This window comes from Prionailurus bengalensis, chromosome B1 (genome assembly GCF_016509475.1).
Source record: "Prionailurus bengalensis isolate Pbe53 chromosome B1, Fcat_Pben_1.1_paternal_pri, whole genome shotgun sequence".
Taxonomy (NCBI): Eukaryota; Metazoa; Chordata; class Mammalia; order Carnivora; family Felidae; genus Prionailurus; species Prionailurus bengalensis.
In genome coordinates this window covers 22,442,518-22,463,149 of record NC_057344.1, presented here as the reverse complement: position 1 = coordinate 22,463,149, position 20,632 = coordinate 22,442,518, and the positions used below count along the sequence as shown (strand labels likewise).

General features: G+C 38.6%; 1 protein-coding gene across 1 annotated transcript in view; it reads right to left on the bottom strand.

The window, feature by feature from the left end:
- MSR1 (macrophage scavenger receptor 1) overlaps positions 1-20,632 on the bottom strand; it is an 82,482-nt gene that overhangs the window by 4,084 nt on the left and 57,766 nt on the right. Inside the window, exon 9 of the mRNA XM_043560243.1 lies at positions 9,660-9,848. Within this exon, the coding sequence (XP_043416178.1) occupies positions 9,660-9,848 (189 nt within the window). The remainder of the gene's footprint in view (positions 1-9,659; positions 9,849-20,632) is intronic.

The window sequence follows — 20,632 nt, the reverse complement described above, 5'->3', positions numbered from 1 at the left end:
GTCAGAATGCCAAAGCTGTAGTAGTAATCGTGAACATTTAAGCCCACTCTGTGACGAATTAATGATGTGGCTGAAAACGTTCCAAGTACTTCTAATCTGTTATCTCATTGAGCCCTCAAATAACCTTAAGAAGTTAAGTGCTCTTCTAGTGCCATTTTACTGCTGAGGAGAGGGAAAATCGAAGAGAGTAAGTAAGTTGGGCCAAGGTCATGTAGCTAATTTCCACCCTGCATCTGCGTGGAGCCAGTGCCTTTAAAAAATGATTCACTGCAATCCCCTGCGTCGTTAGAGTCAGTCGTTCAGCAGATCTGTTTTGCCTGCCTCCGTTGAGTGAAGGGAATCGAAATCCGTTCCTTCTTGCACTGACTTCCAGCTTATGTTTTAGAGTAGATGAGGCAACTGAGATCACATACGTAATCAGCAGCAGAGTTGATACCTGTATCTAGAACCCCTACCTCCTATCCCGATGCTTTTCCCACCAAGGACAAGGATATGATAGACATATTGGGCGATTCAGTAACTCTGGTCTCTAGCGATGTAGAAAAGATTCAGCCACAGTGAACATCCTAGGTTTTTTCTACACCTGATGTTTAAAATTTACGTCTTCTTGGGGCACCTGGGTGGCGCAGTCGGTTAAGCGTCCGACTTCAGCCAGGTCACGATCTCGAGGTCCGTGAGTTCGAGCCTCGCGTCGGGCTCTGGGCTGATGCTCAGAGCCTGGAGCCTGTTTTAGATTCTGTGTCTCCCTCTCTCTCTGCCCCTCCCCCGTTCATGCTCTGTCTCTCTCTGTCCCAAAAATAAATAAACGTTGAAAAAAATAATAATAAAAAAATAATAAAATTTACGTCTTCTAATAACCCTGTAAAATAATGGCGATTATCTCCATTTCCCAGGTACATCAACTGAGACTCAGGAAAAATGTTTGCGTTTATCAAAATAACAGAATGACACCAAGAGACAGAACATGATGACATTTAAGACTAGGTACAATTCACTGACGGCACAGAAGCCCAAAGAGAGTTATAAAAATAATTTTCACAGATTTGTTTTAATTTTATATTAATATATTCAAGACTATTGAGCCTAAGGGAAACATGTGTTTAATATGCATCTTTCCATCTCATTCCAAATTGTTTTCTGCATTAAAAATTAATTCAAACATAACATAAGATTCATAAAATTTTACCTTGATGTAAACCTCAAAGATTAAAAAACAAATTTTATTTTTATTTCTTTACATAATAACTATTACACAAGGAATTTGGGTGCTGCTGCTGTCATTGTTATTGTTTGTCTCTGAACTTTCTTTCTGGCTAGTGGGAAACTATGCAAAATTGAGGTGTTCAGTTTATTTTATGCTCCTATCTATTTGTCATCCATCTATCTATTTATCTACCTAACCACGTACACATCTACAATTCCCTTTACCATTTGGGGGCTGGAAGGAGAGCAAATTGACTGATTTTGTGTTTCCAAAAGCAGACAGCTATCACTGTGTTGTCCACGGCTTCTGAAATTTTATGAGTTTGGTTTGTGATGCCTGGGAATATGCTCAACCGATGATGCCATCCCCTCATAATCTCTTTTTAAAAAATTACAGGTAGGGATATCTGTTTCAAAGATTCAGATTTAATCTGCTGTCCAGTCCCTCACCACTTTTCTGGGAAACAACAAACACCAAAAAGGTGATCATATTTCATGAGAGGTAGTATAGTGACGAGATTGCAGAGCAGCTGCCGAATAGGTGTGTGGAGAAGCAAAAACTGCTGTTGGTTAAAAGTCTGAATGAATTTTAATTAAATCTAGTCATGGCTGGGTGATTTCAATCTGGATTACTTTAAAGACTTCTAGTTGTGGGGCGCCTGGATGGCTTAGTCGGTTAAGCGTCCGACTTCAGCTCAGGTCATGGTCTCCGGGTCTGTGAGTTCAAGCCCCACATCGGTCTCTGTGCTGACAGCTCAGAGCCCGGAACCTGCTTCAGATTCTGTGTCTCCCTCTCTCTCTGCCCCTCCCCCACTCACATTCTGTGTATCTCTCTCTCTTTCAAAAATAAATAAACAATAAAAATTTAAAAAAAAGACTTCTGGTTGAGAAGTCAACAACTTCTTCAAGAAAAAAGCCTTTTGTTTTGTTTTTTGGTGAGGTTAAAAATCAAAGGTGGAAACGGAATGGGAATCAGAATTGAGAATGGGTAAACTTAGGCTATAGTTGTCAATTCTAGTTTAGTGGTTCTGAAGAAGACACGCATTTTCCCTGTTTTAGCATAGATGCAGAATAAGGAGGTGGGGCTGATGTAGCTCTGGGATTTCATTTACCTTTAAAATTCTGTTGTTCTAAGATTTTAAAGAAGCTCTTTGGACATTCTTCAAGATAACGAACTTAGAAGGACATTCTGTGTAGCGGAAAGAAATAGGTTAAGGCGCAAATCTTGTCTCCCCCCCCCCCCCCCCACAACCACCATAACCATTGCACAAATTTGGGCAGGTTTTGTGACAGCTCTGGTAAATTGACTGACTTTCTCTATGCAGACTGGGGCTATAACATCTATTCTCACAGGCAATGTGAGCACTGAGTGATATCATATAGTGTGTACTTGATTAACAATATTACCCCATACTTCGTATTGTCTTTGTTACCATAAGTAACAAAACAGATGTGTTAAGAACTCAATGGGCCCCAAATCAGGTTCCATAATACCCAGCAGCCAAACATCTACCTTTTATTTTATTTATTTTTTATTTTTATTTCTATTTATTTTTTTTTAATTTTTTTATTAGAGAGAGAGAGAGCATGAGTAGGGGAGCAGGGCAGAGGGAGAGAGAGAAAGAGAGAATCTTAAGCAGGCTGCATGCTCAGTGCGGGGGCTCGCAGGGCTTGATTCTGCGACCCTAGGATCATGACCTGAGCCCAAATCAAGAGTTGGATGTTCAACTGGTTGAACCACCCAGTGGCCCTAAACATCTACATTAAAAAAAATCTTTTTAATGTTTATTTATTTGTGAAGGAGAGAGAGACAGAGTGTGAGTGGGGGAGGGGCAGAGAGTGAGGGAGACACAGAATCGGAAGCAGGCTCCAGGCTCCGAGTTGTCAGCACAGAGCCTGATGCGGGGCTTGAACCCACAAACCCTGAGATCACGACTTGAGCCCAAGTCAGACACTCAACCGACTGAGCCACCCAGTGTACCTAAACATTTACATTTTAAAACTTCCAGTGGGCAGGGGTCAGTCTGTAAGAATTTGAGTTCTGAGTCACTGATATATTTTATATTTGAGATTTTAGTCGCATTCACTGAAGGCTCAGTTCAGAGGTACAGTGATATTTTTTATCTCCTTCCATTTATTCTTGTAATTTAAAAACTTCCACTTGGAAAATTGATTATGAAATGTGAAAGGGGTACTAAAAAAAAAGATGATATTTATGTTTAGAATTTTCTTTAGTTTCTGCTTTCACGTTTGGAGCAGCAGCGCAAACTCCTGTAAACTTAGAAGACGAGTTGGCTACCCCAATCCAGCTCCACCTTTCTGCATCAGCAAGAACTGATGGGACAAACTCCTGGAGCACCACCATGGTCGGTAAAGCTTGTCCAAGTTCGCTGCTGGGAGGCCACTGGAACAAGAGACTGGAAATCCTGTCCAGGCAGAGAAGTGCCTCCCTGGCTCTGCACTGCCCCATGCAGTGAGCAGGAGCCACTCAGTGCTTCCTTAAGTTTAACCTTTTGGTGTACTAAAAAAAAAAAAAAAAAGAACATTCCACTGTATGCAAAAGGTGCATCCAAATTAAAGAACCTATTTAAAGGAGTGAGCTTTAAGCTTTATTCCTATAAAACATTTTGCCTGCAGCTGCAAAAGTAATTGTTTTTAAAGCTAACAAGGATTATCTTGGGTAAGTCAGGTTTGCTGTTTTAAAACCAGAAGGGGGAGGAGGGGAATAACTATGTCCAGAATTGTGTTTTTTTCTTTAAGGGGGAAAATACAAAGGGTATAAATTTAAACTTTTTTCTTCTTGTTTCAGTTCTGGGAGTAATGTACAATATAGTGTTGATCTGATTTTTCTTACTTCCCCAGGGAACAAGTAATTAAAACCTGAATGCATCTCTCTCTTTCTCTCCCCTACGCCCACCTCCACTCATATTTCTAAGTTTCCTTTCCAGTCTCTATCCTGCATTTGGAATTGCCTTTTCTTTTCCTCCTGAGTGAAACTGTAAATTTAAGGTGGAGGAGTTGAAACAGCTTCACATAAAGAGGTTGTTTGCCGTGTCTAATCCCAAATCAGCTTACAATGTAAGCCCGGTTCTTAAAATACAACGTACAATGAAGCAGATCATGAAATTTATTGCTCAGGGTCTTTTTCTTCAGAACAAATAACTTCAGTTCTATTATGTCTCCCAGATCAGCTTGCTTTATTATTTTAAAATTTTCATAATCATTGTCCAATTGTTTGGTATTGAAGTATCCACAGAGAGGTGAAAAGAGCAGGGTCTGTCTTGAGAAGAGTGAGGACAGGGTTGGCTTCCCCACAGAAGACACTCCTGCAGTCACACTTCTGTGGAGTACAAAGTCACATTCAACTTTGAGCCCTGGAATATCCCTGATGTCATCGACAATATGGTACTGATCCTTTCAAAGAGGATGGCAAATACCTTTGGAATGATACAGTTGGAGCCGTTGCTTACAGTGATCTCTGCCACCATATTGAGCGATGCTATGAGCCAGGCTTTGTGTTGAGTACTTTCTGTATGCCAACCCATTTAAGATTCAGAATAAATCTGATGGGGTTGGTGCTCTGATTCTCATTTTATTGGGGGAAAAATGCAATCTGAGACAGAAGTAGCAGAGTTAAGGTTTCATCTCATATCTCCTCAGTTATAAAATTCTTAGTCTTTCCAATTCACTTCAGTAGGCAATTAAGAATGTTAAAGAAAAACAAAATTCAGACATGCCTGGTTGTTTCATTATAACAACACTCTAGTATCATGTATAGAATCACCAACTACCGTGAAAACACAGTCTCACTAAAAATGGACCCTCATCTTCGAGAAGTAGTCAGTTATCCAAACAAAATATGAGAGAACTGTCTCCATACAGCCCAATGATGCATTTCACATTAGACTAAATTCTATTGTTTTATTACTTATTTAAATGGAAAACATATTCTTGCCAGGATTTCAGAATACTTATTTCTGTCTTTTCTTAATCCCTGGAGATACAAGCAGGAAGAAGGGCTATGGGGACAAGAATACTTTACTTGTGAGAGTAGGCCTTAATGTTAATGCAAACTTGAGACATCTCTAACTTTGTGTTTACCACCTATGTTTGGAACTCAATGGAAAACAGCTTTGTACACCGTGATATTTATAGCAGCATTAACAACAACAGCCATATTATGGAAAGAGTCCAAATGTCCATCAACTGACAAATGGATAAAGAAGATGTGGTTTGTGTATATGTATTTAGATATGTGTATATATATATGTGTGTGTGTGTGTATGGTTTGTGTGTATATATATGTATATACATATACATATACATATACATATACATATATATATATATAATGGAATATTACTCAGCCATCAAAAGAATGAAATCTTGCTATGTGCAACAATGTGGATGGAACTAGAATGTACTGTGCTAAGCAAAATAATTCAGAGAAAGACAAGTATCACATGATTTCACTCATGTCGAACTTAAGAAACACGATGATGAACATAGGGGAAGGGAAGGAAAAATAAAATAAAAAGAGGGAGGCAAACCATTAGAGACTCTTAAATACAGAGAACAAACTGAGGGTCGCTGGCAAGTGTTGCATCGAAGGGATGGGCTAAATGGGTGATGGGCATTAAGGAGGGCACTTACTGTGATGAGTACTGGGTGTTACATGTAAGTGACGAGTCAACTAAATTCTACCCCTGAAATCAATATTACACTATGTGTCAACAAACTAAAATTTAAATACAAACTTCCACAACAAGAGAAAAAAGCTTTTAAGTGTAGGGCAAATTCAGTGAGGAAATGAAGCTGGGGAACAACATCTTGTTTGCTTTCCTTCCACAGATCGTATTCTGCCAAACGTTACTCGTTTTCTGCAAATTACAGTACATATGCTACTGCTGTTGCTCTGAATTTGGTTTACCCTTTATAATAGATGAAAGGTTTACTTCAAGGTATAAGAGATTAATAAACTGCACCTATAGGGTTTGTTTCCTTTTTTTAATCATAGATTTTGTAATTTTTATTTGAGAGAGAGAGAGTGCATATAAGCAGGGGAGAAGGGCAGAGGGAGAGAGAGGGACACAGAGAATCTTAAACAGCCTCCATGCTCAGTGCAAAGTCTGACCCCGGGATCATGACCTGAGCCGAAATCAAGAGTTGGACACTCAACTGACTGAGCCACCCAGGCATCCCACGGGGTGTGTGGCTTTTCCCTTCTTTTCCCTTCCCTTCCCTTCCCTTCCCTTCCCTTCCCTTCCCTTCCCTTCCCTCCCCTCCCCTCCCCCCCTCCCCTCCCCTCCCCTCCCCTCCCCTCCCCTCCCCTCCCTTCCCTTCCCTTCCCTTCCCTTCCCTTCCCTTCCCTTCATGTTTCATTATTTTTGAGAGAGCACAAGTAGGGGAGGGGCAGAGAGAGGGGGATAAAGGATCTGAAGCGGGTTCTCCGCTGAGAGCTGCGAGCCTGAGGTGGGCTTGAACTCACGAACCTTGAGATTATGACCTGAGCCCATGTCAGACTCTAAACAGACTGAGTCACCTGGGTGCGTGAGGCTTCTTTCTTAAAGACACAAAGTTAAATGTCTCTCTGTGTAATGTAAGCTATAAAATCACTCATCTTGAGGAAAGGTGAGTTTTCCCCCGTTTTAGGATAGTTTTCTCTTTTTGGATTCAGTTATTCAGCTGGCCCATGTTTAAATTATCTGAAAAATGGCAAACTGTATTTCACTTTGTCAACAAAGGCACATCCTAATAATTCAAATAATCTACATGTTGTTATTCTTACAACTGAATAATTTTATCCATCTACCAGGTGAGGAAGTCACCATCGATGAAAATTGTATTTCATCCATTAAGCACTGTGGTTGTTCACTTCATAGATGCTAACAGTCATCTGAAATATTTTTTATGATTAAATATTTGAAACAAATGGGCTTTCATGCTATTGGTCTTAGTTTCCACAGAAATTTATTCTCTCCTCATACGTTGTTGAAACTAAGGTTGGTAGCTCAGTCTTGCTAAACGACTGAATGATTCATTTGATTCTCCAGTGACCAAGAGTTGGGGGTTTTTAAATTTTGTTTTCTTCTCTGGAAAAAACAATTATCTGGCTTATTGATATTTAAAACGTTTTGCTTTAGGAGGTACATTTTAGAGGTGCAAGAATGATTTTAGTCCCATACTTTTCAACCTGGGGAGAAAGTTCTGAAAATATAGTAGAGATGGAACGTATGGAAATTCCAAAGATGTATGGTTGCAGAAAATTATGGATCTTTTTTTTATTTTTATTTTATTTTTTTTTTAATTTTTTTTCAACGTTTTTTATTTATTTTTGGGACAGAGAGAGACAGAGCATGAACGGGGGAGGGGCAGAGAGAGAGGGAGACACAGAATCGGAAACAGGCTCCAGGCTCTGAGCCATCAGCCCAGAGCCTGACGCCGGGCTCGAACTCACGGACGGTGAGATCGTGACCTGGCTGAAGTCGGACGCTTAACCGACTGCGCCACCCCGGCGCCCCAATTATGGATCTTTTCTATTTCCTTTGTTTCTTTTGTTCAAAGCTGTAAGACACAAATTAAAAACTGGGGCCAGGGGCTGAGCCTAGGCACAGAAATTCTCGCCATCACCACACTCTTTTGTCTTATCTCACCTCTTCATATGAGACTAAATGATTTTTCTGACCTCTGAAGACTTTGGAACCTGGATCTCTGCTTAAATTTCTCTCTCTTTTTTAAATGCTTATTTATTTTTGAGAGACAGAGAGACAGAAAGAGACAGGGAGACAGAGAATCCCAGGCAGGCTCTCAGCCACCCAGGCGCCCCAATTTATCTCTTCTTTTAAAGTTTATTTATCTTGGCACACTCCCTTATTTTATTGCTATAGACAAAATAGCAGCATTACCAGATAATCTTATGTTTATAACTTTGCATGAAAATTCTTCTTGCCCATATCTAAAATAACACTTAATAAAATCAAGAAGGCTAATTTTTTTTTGTCAACATCAATTTCAGAGAAACTAATTATGTATTTGTCAGATTTGTAGAGTAAATAAGGAAAAAAATAGTGACTTTAAAAGTCCAATTTATACGGTTACTTTCTTCTAATCTCTTTATCATTTAGAATTGAAACGCTCATATGTTTAATTATACATAAAACCTGTTGTAAGGTACCCATTTAGGAAAAATAAATGAGACAGTAAAAATGTCACAATGTATACATTCAAATACTTCCGGCCCCTGCAAATTTTCTTCCTAGCTCTTAAAAAAAAATTCTTTTTTAACATTTATTGATTTTTGAGGGGGGGGGTGGTGAGGGGAGGGACAAAGAATCTGAAGCAGGCTCCAAGCTCTGAGCTGTCAGCACAGAGCCTGACATGGGGCTCAAACTCAAGAACTGCGAGATCATGACCTGAGCCGAAGTTGGACGCTAGGCCAACGGAGCCACCCAGGTGCCTCTCTTCCTAGCTCTTTAATACATTCATAGAGCAGGTTATGGAGTCAGCTGGGTAAAAATACACAAATATGCATGCAGCAACAGAACTACTCAGTGTTTTACGAACCTCAAATAGAGGGGAAAGTAACCTACGTCTTCCCTTATTTCTCATCACGTTTCTTAAAGGATTTAGAGAAATCATAAGGAGCAGGTAGGGAGAGCCTACGTAATTGCTTCTTTCTCTTTCATGGCTCCTCACTGTCCTTTTAGAATACAGGTGCTCCATCAGGGACCAAGGATAGATCTCACTGCTGTGGAACACGACTGCGAGGAAAATGCACAAGCCGGTGCCCGGCTCTCCCGTTCCGCAGAGGAGAGAATGTGAGCGAGCACAGGGAAATGCTCCTATGCCCCCAAGACCCGGATCCATAAACTGAGCTTCCCAGGACGGCCTGTGGTTCACCTGTCCCTAGTTCTCCTCTTCTACTGCACCAATCACTATTTTCCTCTGGTGTTGTCTACTGAACCAAACGAGTCTAAACACCGTTTAAACACTAAAGATCGCCTGAGAGCGTATGCCATTTATTTTTAAGATCTATTTCTTTTCATTTCTACTTTCTAGGAAGGGCTTTTGAAAAAAAAAAAAAACTCCTACATAGGATATCTCTTCCTATTTTATATGTTCCTGCTGCTACTATATTCTGTGTACTAGAGAGGGGCCAACATTTCATTAAAAAAAAACTATAGGGGCGCCTGGGTGGCGCAGTCGGTTAAGCGTCCGACTTCAGCCAGGTCACGATCTCGCGGTCCGTGAGTTCGAGCCCCGCGTCGGGCTCTGGGCTGATGGCTCGGAGCCTGGAGCCTGTTTCCAATTCTGTGTCTCCCTCTCTCTGCCCCTCCCCCGTTCATGCTCTGTCTCTCTCTGTCCCAAAAATAAATAAACGTTGAAAAAAAAAATTAAAAAAAAAAAACAACTATATATACATATATATACATATATAAAATATATTTTTTAATTACCTTGTCCAAAGTAAGCTCCCTTATGCACAGCTTGAACACCTTGGTAACCCAAACTTCTACAGACGACCTGTCCACCTCGTAGCTCCCAGTGGTCATCACAGACCGTGCCCCAGTGGCCACTGTGGAAAATCTCCACTCTGCCCTCATGAGGACCGCTACCACCAACCAATCGTACGGTCTTAGGTGGAGCTGGAACAAAAGCAAGCAGGGGTTAATTATATATGACTATTGTTTTATAGTGCTTACAAAATTGCCACATTTTTCCCCCAAGAAGTACGGCTACTGAAACAAATACTAAACTTTCTAGCACCACCTGTTGGTAAAGAGTTTAATTGCAAATACTGCATTAGTCAAAACTGAAGTCGAATTTCTTCGGTCTCCACACTTCTATGAGTGACATATACAATTTATATAAGTTACATATATGAGAACACTTCAAATATTATGCCCCAAAGACTTTAAAATTCAACATCTAAAGTTTAGTAATATGCTAAAGATTTTTCATACTACTTAGTAAAAATAATAACAAATTGGTTATTTTCTTGCCACATTAACACACAAACCGGAACACATAATCCAGTGACTTTCAATGATGTAGGAAGTGGAAGATATTTTATAAATTGTAAACATAAAAATAGATGACCAAACATCCTATCTTTTACAAGAGAATCAAGATAGCTATAGTGACAATATTTATTATTTTGGATATTTTGAGAAATTACTAAGGCAATAAACTTTGTGAAGAAATATACTGTGTTTAACTATAAAAATAATTTTGTTCTGCAAAATTTAATCAAATTGCTATATACGATAAACCTTTATAAAATTTTGATCATGTGCACGTTTAAATGACTATTAAATGACTCTTGGTTTTTTGTTTTGTTTTGTGTTTTGGGAGAGAGAGAGAGAGAGAGAGAGAGAGAGAAAGAGAGCGAGAGAACACCCAGGGCAGAATCCAAAGACACAAGGCTCTGTCTCAGCGGTGAGATCATGACCCGAACCAAAATCAAAAGTCAGACGCTTAACAGACTGAGCCACTGAGGTGCCCCATGCCTCCTATTTTTAAAGAAAGCAACATATATATATATATACATATATATATATGTGTATATATATGTTATATATATTTATATATATATATATATAAAATGAACTTAGGGACAGATAAATAAAAGTATGTAAATATTATAAAAACAAGTCACTTGGAGAATAAAAATTTCTTTTTTTATTTCTTTTTTTATTTTTATTCTTTTTTTTTAAGGTTTATTCATTTTTCAGAGACAGAGAGATGGAGCGTGAGCAGGGGAGGGGCAGAGAGAGAGGGAGACACAGAATCCGAAACAGGCTCCAGGCTCTGAGTTGTCAGCACAGAGCCCAACATAAGGCCCGAACTCACGGACGGCGAGATCATGACCTGAGCCGAAGTTGGACGCTTAACTTTCTAAGCCACCCAGGTGCCCCCAGAGAATCAAAATTTCTTTAAAGAACCTGTATTATTCTAGTAAGTTTTCATTTTTGGCTGAAGAATAGAATGAAAGGCAGAGACAGAAAATACTTCTAAAATTTAGTTCATGGCTAAATAAAAATAACAATATTCTCTAATAATTATAAAAGCCAACGAATAAGTACAGTTCTATTTAAATGTATCTTTTTAATGTAAGTTTGAGAAACACTATAGTGAAAAAAGCAAGATGTGGCTATCACCAAATATATCCCTGTCATATGAAAATGGAGTGTTAGGGAATGGGTTTACAAAGCTCAATTAATTGAAGAAATACTCAGCAACATTTTTTTTTCTAAATTTTATTGAAACCATAATCCAGTAACAAGTAAAGAATACCAACAATTTTCTATAACATTCTATAACAAAACTGACTGAGCCACTCAGAAACATAAAAAGCTAACATGTTAATATGTGGTATTATAATTATAATTATTTTCTTGATTCTTCCAAAATAGAATTCAGTGCTAAATACCGAATTAATATAATCAGGCCCAAGTGCATAAGCCATTCCTCGCTTAATAAACATGAGTTTAAAACATTCTTAAAGGCAAAATAATTTGTTGTTACAGTATTCACACTTTCAATTACCAAGTAAAATACCCATGTGACCCAGTCATTCATTATAATTGCTTAAGAAAATGGGCAATAATAATCCAGGAGTGGATTGTTTAATGTTTTAAAATATTAGAGTCATGTAGTATTAACAAGTACCACCCCCAAAGGTTTTGTCTTTCCAGAAGTCAAATATACCCACACATAATATATTTATCATGATGCTGTGACAAAACACATCATATTTAAACAGTTGATTACATGAGCTTGATGTTCTTCTTACCCAAATAGGTGTATGAAAGTGTTATGGCTGTGTATTCTTTACCACTTACCCCTCCCAAAATGTCATTAAGAAGCCTTGTGTATCCTGGGGTAGTATTTCTCAAACATTAGTATCGTCTTAGCCTGTTCAGGCTCTATAACACAACACCATAGACTGGGTGGCTTAAACAATCAACGTGGTATTTTTCACAGTTCTGGAGCCTGGAAGTCGAAGACCGAGGTGGTGACAGATTTGGTCGGTGGTGTGGCCAGCTTTGTTGGCATGTAGACAGTGTTAATGCATTTGTCAAGTAAGAAAGAGTAGGGGAGCTATTTCCTTACTGAAGGTGAGTTTTGAGCAAAGACAGTAAGTCCAGCTCATAATAGATATTTAAAAAATCTTGATATAGTTATGTAATATTAATTATACTCTATATTTAGATGTGTTTTCTTTCTTTTTTATATCTGTCACTGTAGAGTATAGCTGAAGTGAAAAACCCAAGAATCAGATAATCTGGATTTTAGTTCTGCCTCTCACATGGCTTCTATGACCTTATGAAAGCGTTTAACTACCCTAAGACCAAGTTTTTCAGCAAGCCAAAAATATCTACTATCTCGCCCTCTGCAGAAAAAGCTTGCCAACCCCTGGTGTAGTTGAAAACACAATCCATGGACTAGAATGACAGAGGATTTCGGTAGGGATACTTTTGCTAAGTGGTCCTGGAACAAATAAGGTCATGGCTCATCTCTGCTTTCCTTTCCAGCTTCGCTGAGAACCACTCCATCCATGCACTTCTTGCTTTTTACTTCTGTTACATAACTGGTCACATTTCCCAAATAAGCCTTGCTCTCCTTTGTTTCTGGAGCTTTGATCCCTGTTGGAAATGCTCCCTCAACCCCCCACACCCTTTCTCCCACACACACACCATCCAGTTCTCCCTGCGCCGCCTCCAGTCCCAGGGTTTGGATAGGTTTCCGTCTTGAAGCTTCAGCAGCACTAATGACCCACCAAAGCACTCTAAACCAGTTTGTTTTCTCCATTAAACTGAGATCCTTACCGCTAACATTTCAGCACCTGGCAGAGCACAGGATTTCACTTAGGAGGCACTTGATGAAGAGTTATGGTATGAGTGAGTGAATGAGTCACCGTGAGCTCTTCCTGATGTGCAAAGTACATTCCTGAGTGGATGGAGTTAGTAAATGCTGAAAATATCAAACAATAGAAGACATAGAATTCAATATTTCACAGGTGTCTGGAGGGACTATAATTCCTACGTGTAGAAGCAGTAAGGGAAGATGCTGGTTTACCTGAGATAAACGAGTCCCATTATGGGAAGAAAGGATGTGGCTATTTACTGAGAGCCCCCCAAGGTGGGAGGGATGATCAGAAGCCTTTATGTATCCTAAAACCCAGTTTTGTAGGTTCAGAGGATTTATTTCTTAGTGGCAGACTAACGTTAAACAGAATCTTGGGACTAAATGTCAATTCAATTTACAGCAAGAAATGTAATTGCCTCAAAAACTGGAATATTTGTATCTACTTGACAAGGCCATTTTCTCCCCGTGGGCAATCTGCACAGGAAGTCAAATTGCAATCAGTGAATTATTACTTTAATTAATTTATTAATTTACAATGAGACACAGCAATGAGATTTTGCCTCTGGGACTGGCCAACACTGTTTGGTTAATACATTTTTCTTTACATATGTTAATACATTCCATCAGGTTAGGTGATTTGGCATATCTCTGCTCTGATTCATTTTCGTTTAACTTCCTACAGGCAATCTGACTATTCTTATTTCCCAGTTCTCAAGGGAAGGGTATAGTACTGATAATTTCTATATATTCTTAAAAGTCTGTATATAAAATAAAACCAATATATAAAATATTTATTACACTAATAGCTCACTCATATTTCTATGATCCTAAGAAAAATTTTTCAAAAGAAAAATATGTCATAGAGCAGATAATTTACAAAAAGTTTTATAATGTAATGTGAAGAAATAATTCAAAACATATTAAAAGTTAACAACTTTGGAGGTTATTTTTGTTTTGTTTACTGTGGGCTTATTTTTAAAGGAGGAAATAAAACATAACTATAATAAATATCTTAGAATAGAGAAAGAGTTGATTATTATATATATACATTAAATGAAGAGTTTTGGGGGCATTAAGCATAACATCAAAAGATCATGTAGAAATGGAAAAACAAAGATAAGTATTATACAAAAAGACCAGAAGTACCCAAGGAAATTACAGCAATTTTGTATATGGGGCAAGAAATTGAATATGTAATCTTTTTCTTATTTTCTGGAATTGCATTATTTTAAGAACTAAGATTCATAAAAGAAGTGGTGGCTGGAGAGTCACTAATGTCCTTACTGTTGTAAAGGGTCAATGACTCAAAGCTGAAATTCACAAAATTGAGAGGAAAGAACAAGCTCAGAATGAGAGAGATATAAGGCCATTCATGGAAGCAACACACACAATATTGTCTGCTGTTTGTGCATAATACATATGTAGCAAATATATAAAACCAGAAATGGAAAGAGACATATATATTCCAAGATAAAGGTTCACCCTGGAAAAGCTAGGGACGCTGGCATAAATAGGGTCTCAACTGTATTAGTTAACATTGTGTTTCGTAAAAAACAAAACCTGTAGTCGTTATGGTAAAACGTCAAATTCTCCAAAATCCAGGTGAAGTGTACATGACTACTGGGTAGCTGTTTGTTATAAATGTTCATCTTTTTTCCCTTTATATTTGAAATATATCTTATTTAAAGAAGAGAACACATCTACAGCTGTGTTGATGGAGCCACACGTGAGCCCTAAATAAGTTACAAAAGTGCTTCAGTGCAAGTCTTAAGAGTTTGAAAAAAAGAGATTCTAACTCTACTAGGCTCTATTAGATAGGAAAAATTCTAATTTGAAAAGAGAGATCAGGAAGGACGTGAACTATGGGGGCTTCTTTGCATGTGTCCCTCACCGCTACTTGTGTAGAAGTCAAGAACAGAGGTTAAAAACAATTCTTGAGGAGTATAGTTATCTCAACTATTACCGTATCATTTACCTCATGGTCACGTTTTCTTTATTCATATCATTTATTAGAATTAGAATTCAGGGTTAAATTTATTACAATGGTAATTATTATATTTATTTCCAAATTTAGTAAATTAAAAAAAAATCTGATTGCAGTTTGATCTGGAAGTCCTCAATGTGGCCAACTTCCTCTAGAAAGGAAAGTGATGTCTTCTTTACGATAATTAGCTTCATGAGGTAGTTAGCTATGAACCGCACAACCTTGATATCAGATGTCTGGAGAAACAGAGTTAAACCTCTCTGGAAAATTACCGTAACAGATTTTGAATCTTACTCTGGAAGCTGAAGGAGACAAACATTTTGGAAATCCGAGACAGAGCAGAGCACAAAGTAGATGGAAAGGGTCTTAGTGGAGAAGAGGAGTGCAGTGTAGTCTGATGGCAGCGGAGAGATTGAGAGCGGCCAGGGAGGAAAATGTAGTGTCTACACTGGCTGGGAATTTCAAGACAATGAAATCTGAGGTTCACCTTTACCTTGTAGACTGTTCTGCTTGCATTTTCCTATTATAACTAAACCTTCAGTAAAATCCTCTCAGATCCCCAGGCAGAACTAGGCTTCTTCCTCAAATGAAGGGAGAGATGTAGTGCTTATTGTGGAATGAGCAGTGTGGAGAGAAAGACAGGTATGTAGGTTGTTTCCTAAACCAACCATAACGAATGATCCCCATCGTGTGGCTTAAAACAAGAAATCTATTCCCTCACAGGTTTGGAATCCAGAAGTCTGAAATCAAGATGTCCACAGGGTCATACTCCTTCTGAAGGCTCTTCGGAGAAATCCTTCCTCGCATTTTCCTAGCTTCTAGTGGCTCCTGGCAGTTATTAATGTTCCTTGGCTTGTAACTGTGTCACTCCAATCTCTGCCTCTGTTTTCTTCCTGGGTCTGTGTGTCCCTCTCATAAAGATGCCATTTGAGTTAGGGACCACCTGGATCCCATATGACCTCATCTTAGCTTAATTACACTTGCAAAAATGCGACTTCCAAGTTAAGGTCACATTCTGAGGGTTCATGCGGATGTGAATTTTCACATCCTTAAACCCAGTATCACAGAGGTAGCAGGGAAGATACACGGTGGAAGGTAATTTTTTCTGTATTTTCATCAGACTATTTCAGATAGGAGGCACTCAAATTGCCTTAGAACATGAGGTTGGTGTTCAGTTTTATTTTAACATTGAAGAACAAACTAAAGGCCCAAGATTTGAGGACTGCAGAATAAGCAGGTAGTAGATATTTTGGCGACATTGGAAATTCACTGGAAATTAGTTAGCAAACTCCACCGTGATTATACTGAACACTCATAGTTCAACTGCTGAATAACTAAAGACTGAGAATCTGTTGCTTCAAAATCCACGATACCAAACTCACATAGCACTGAGTAAATCTAACTTAATTATGAATGGGAGTGAATTACTTCAGTGTGTGCAAATTAAAAAGTAGCAGAAGGCTATTATTTCCTATATTTAATTTGTCAGTTTTTGAGCTTTCTCATCGGAGATAGCTTTAAAAGAATCTTGCTGGAAGAAGTGGTAAATTTTTAAGATGGAAGAACTTTGTGTTTAAAAAGAATACCTCTCTGGGGCACCTGGGTGGCGCAGTCGGTTAAGCATCCGACTTCAGCCAGGTCACGATTTCACGGTCCGGGAGTTCGAGCCCCGCGTCAGGCTCTGGGCTGATGGCTCAGAGCCTGGAGCCTGTTTCCGATTCTGTGTCTCCCTCTCTCTCTGACCCTCCCCCGTTCATGCTCTGTCTCTCTCTATCCCAAAAATAAATAAACGTTGAAAAAAAATTTTTTTAAATAAAAAGAATACCTCTCTTGTTATGCAGATCCTCACAAGGATATGATGGTTAAGAATAAGTTTATGTGGGGGGGAAAAACAAACATAACGGAAAGGTTGAGTAAGACAAGAAAAGCAAGTGTGGTTGGGAGTATAAGTTGTCTGAGAGTATCCTGGGCGCTAATGTTGCTTCTACTACTGGGTTTCCAAATTGTCAATTAAACAGACGTGTCTGTGTTTCAAAGGCCATATTGTTTTCTTCAAGGGACCGTATCCATATATTAGGGTATTTATTATCATTTTAGACCAATTTTGTTATTATTTAATATCTCATTTCTACGTGAGTCTTAAGTTTCTAGAGTTGCTGAGGAGAACTGCAAAAAATTTATAAAGGTGCATTTTACTTGCCTATTTTTAGACTATTTACAATTTGCTCTTCACTTAAAACCATTAAGATATTGAATGGAGCTAATTTATAAAACTCACACCACAAAATAGCATTAATCACATTATCATTCTGATTTCTGAAAATGTAGACATCAGTCAGACTTCATAAATGTCCTTGTGTCCCTCTTTATAATCTGTTAAGACATTGATAAGTGATTTAGCCTATTTGAGCCTTGACTATAAAATAAATATATTAACACGTACCTCCTACATTTGAGGTGTCAAATATGACATTATGTGGAAAAAATGTATTTTAAATAGTAAAGTACTAATCAAAAGGTAGTGATAGAATTATTCACTTTATTTCATTCTGAAAGTTATTCTAGGAAACTATGAAATCATAGACTGTATGATTTTGAGTTGTGGATTTCGTGGAGAAAAATGTCTTAACTTTGACCCAAGGAAGATTTATCTGCCCAGTTATTGGCAAGGCTGACAACCCAGGACAGATTCTTTGACTTTTTATGAAGAGAAAATTATTTTCTAAAATAACTGAGTGTTTGCCCCTTGAATTGGATCAGGAGGTAAATTAAAAGCCAATATACATTCTCTTTGTCATTGTGCGCTATATTTTGTTTAGGCTCATAACTTTTCAGAGCTCCAGGGGGCTATCACGATTGACTTGCCGGGACCGGTAGAAAATAGCGTAGACGGTCTCCATTACCTCTGCATTTGATAGGAGAAGCCATGATTTGTGTCCGAAAGCTGTGTCCACAATATTTGAGGACACATCACTTGACATCTCAAATATCCAACAAAAAAAGCTGTTTCTCTCTCCTCCAGGACTCATTGCTTCCATTTGCTTAAACTTTGGCTGTTTTGGTGTAATCAAAGTAGATACTCTTAGAAACAAGAAAAAAGGCACAGGATAGCAAATTTTGTTTGGATAATAACAGAAAGAAAAGCAAAAAATAATGCAAAATGTGGGTCCTTAGGTTAGGGTACTAAATGCTTTATTTCACATGAGAGAGTCCTAGTGCTTATTTACCAGAGGGGGCTGGGGGGGGGGGGGGTTGGGCGGTGAGGATCTGTATCATAAAACAGGAAGCTTGTTTAGATGGGAAGTCAGGCTGCAAACTTCCTTTATGACTTCGGACAAATTGTTTTGCCTGCTTTCATTGTATTTAATTTCTTCATTTGTTATGACATCTTGCAGAATTGCCTTCTAGGACTTTCGTGAGAACTGGTTTAGTCCATGAATGTACTTTGAAGAGGTTTGCAAAAGAGACTAAAGACACTCTAATGTGATAGGATTTAAAATGAGATAAACCGAAAAAAAAAAAAAAAAAAAAAAAAGATAAACCAGGATTCACACTCCGCCTCATGTATGCTAGCTGTGTGATTTTGCACAGGTTAATGACCTGTTCTAAATCCTCATGGGAAAAACAGCAGACTGATAGGTTTCTTGAGAGGATTAAGTGAAGTAGGTATATACATAGGGCTCTGTAGAACACCTGGCCCAGAAGACTCACTTTCTGTTATAGGTATTGTTATGAATATTATTATTTCTTAAAAATTCAGATTTCTGGCCTAATTGGGAATCGGTGATGATACGACAAAGTATCATGTATAAAAGAAATTTTCAACTACACTGTGCTTCAGAATTCCAAAGAAAGCTTCTGCAAACCGCACATAGCAGCCCACAACCCAAATTCCTGAAATAAACATCTCTGTATGTTGAGTCCAGCCATCCGTATGTGATAAAAGCCTGAGAGATCATTCTGATGCTCACCATGGCCTGAGAACAAATGTCAGAACAAAAAAAGAATTTTTTTGCATCGTGGAAGAAATGACCTAATATTGCTGTCCAATAAGCACTTAACAAGAATATTATTAAGTATTATTTAACAGCCCAGTTAAGTTGATCCACTTTTTCAGGAACTTTAGCCCTGCACTCTGAGATTCTGAAGGGGTGATCCTGCCCAACCCATCATTTGGTATTGATGCTTTACAGACTACAGTACTTAGTCAAGGGAAAACTCAGATTCCAAGAAGAGACCACAAGAGTTCTTTTGAAGGAAAAAAGGTGGCACTCTTTCTCAGACATGGATAAATGTGCAGATTCTGCAGCACAGCAAGAGCCTAATAGACTATGAATGGATATGAGAGAGAGAGAGAGAGAGAGAGAGAGAGAGAGAGAGATACTGAATCTAAATGACTTAGTTTGAACTCCTGGATCCCACTAAGCCTGAAGCAAAACCATCTCTTGGAATTCTCCATTATGTGAATCAATAGGTTCTGTGTCTCCATTAAGCAAGTTTCCACTACTTTCTACTTAAAAAACTCTTACAAAGGCATAAGTGGTGATTATTTGAGAATAAATATTCTCAAGAAATAGCTTCCCAGGTCATTCTTTTTCTCATGATCTAATTAATCACCATTGGTTACAGTCTACTTAAACTGAATTAGCCTGGCGATCTTTATTATTCCATGAAAACACCGTAATGTAAAAGAACATCCCTGAAATGTCAAAACAAAACATTGACAAGAAACAAATAAAAGTGAAATTGATTTTATAACTACAAAAACAGCAGAATGTCTCACATTTACTTACTATACAATGTAGGCCTTGAGAAGTGAGGGACAGGAAGATGGGCAGAGACACCTGAAGCAGATATTCCTCATTCTGAAAGTTCCAGCTTTGCCCCGCGAAGATTTAGATGTGAGACTTCAGACACTGACATCAATTCTCGATACTTTCCTGTTATAGGATGAATTACATCCACCCGAAATACACCTGTGGACATCCTAACACCCATGTGACTGTATATAGAGATAGGGCCTCTAAGGAGATAGTTCAGGTTGATTGAGGCCATACGGGTGGGGCCTAATCCAACAGGACTAGTGTCCTGAGGGCACTTAGATCTTGGACTTCCAGGGTCCAGAACTAGGAGGGAACACATTTGGGTTTAGTCACCCTGTCTGTCGTACTTTGTTCTCACAACCCTATCAGACTAATCCACGTCACCCTCTCTTTTCCTGTTTTGTGTTTAGTTGCAAATGAAATGAGTAACAGAGTCCCTCAATGGGTATAAATTTGAAAATACAGCTTTTTCTCTAATTTATAAGTTAGAAGCAGCCATCCCTGTTATGTCATGATCTGAGCACAGCAAAAACCTCCTTTTAACAAAATCACTGTGCCACTGAAATGCCAACTTTATTTAAAGGCTTAGCAGAGTCTATTTAAAAAAAAAAAAAAGAAAAGAAAAGAAAGAAAACGGCAAAGGGGCACCTGGGTGGCTCAGTTAAGTGGCCGACTTCAGCTCAGGTCATCATCTCCCGGTTCATGGGGTCGAACCCTGCATTGGGCTCTGTGATGAGAGCTCAGAGCCTGG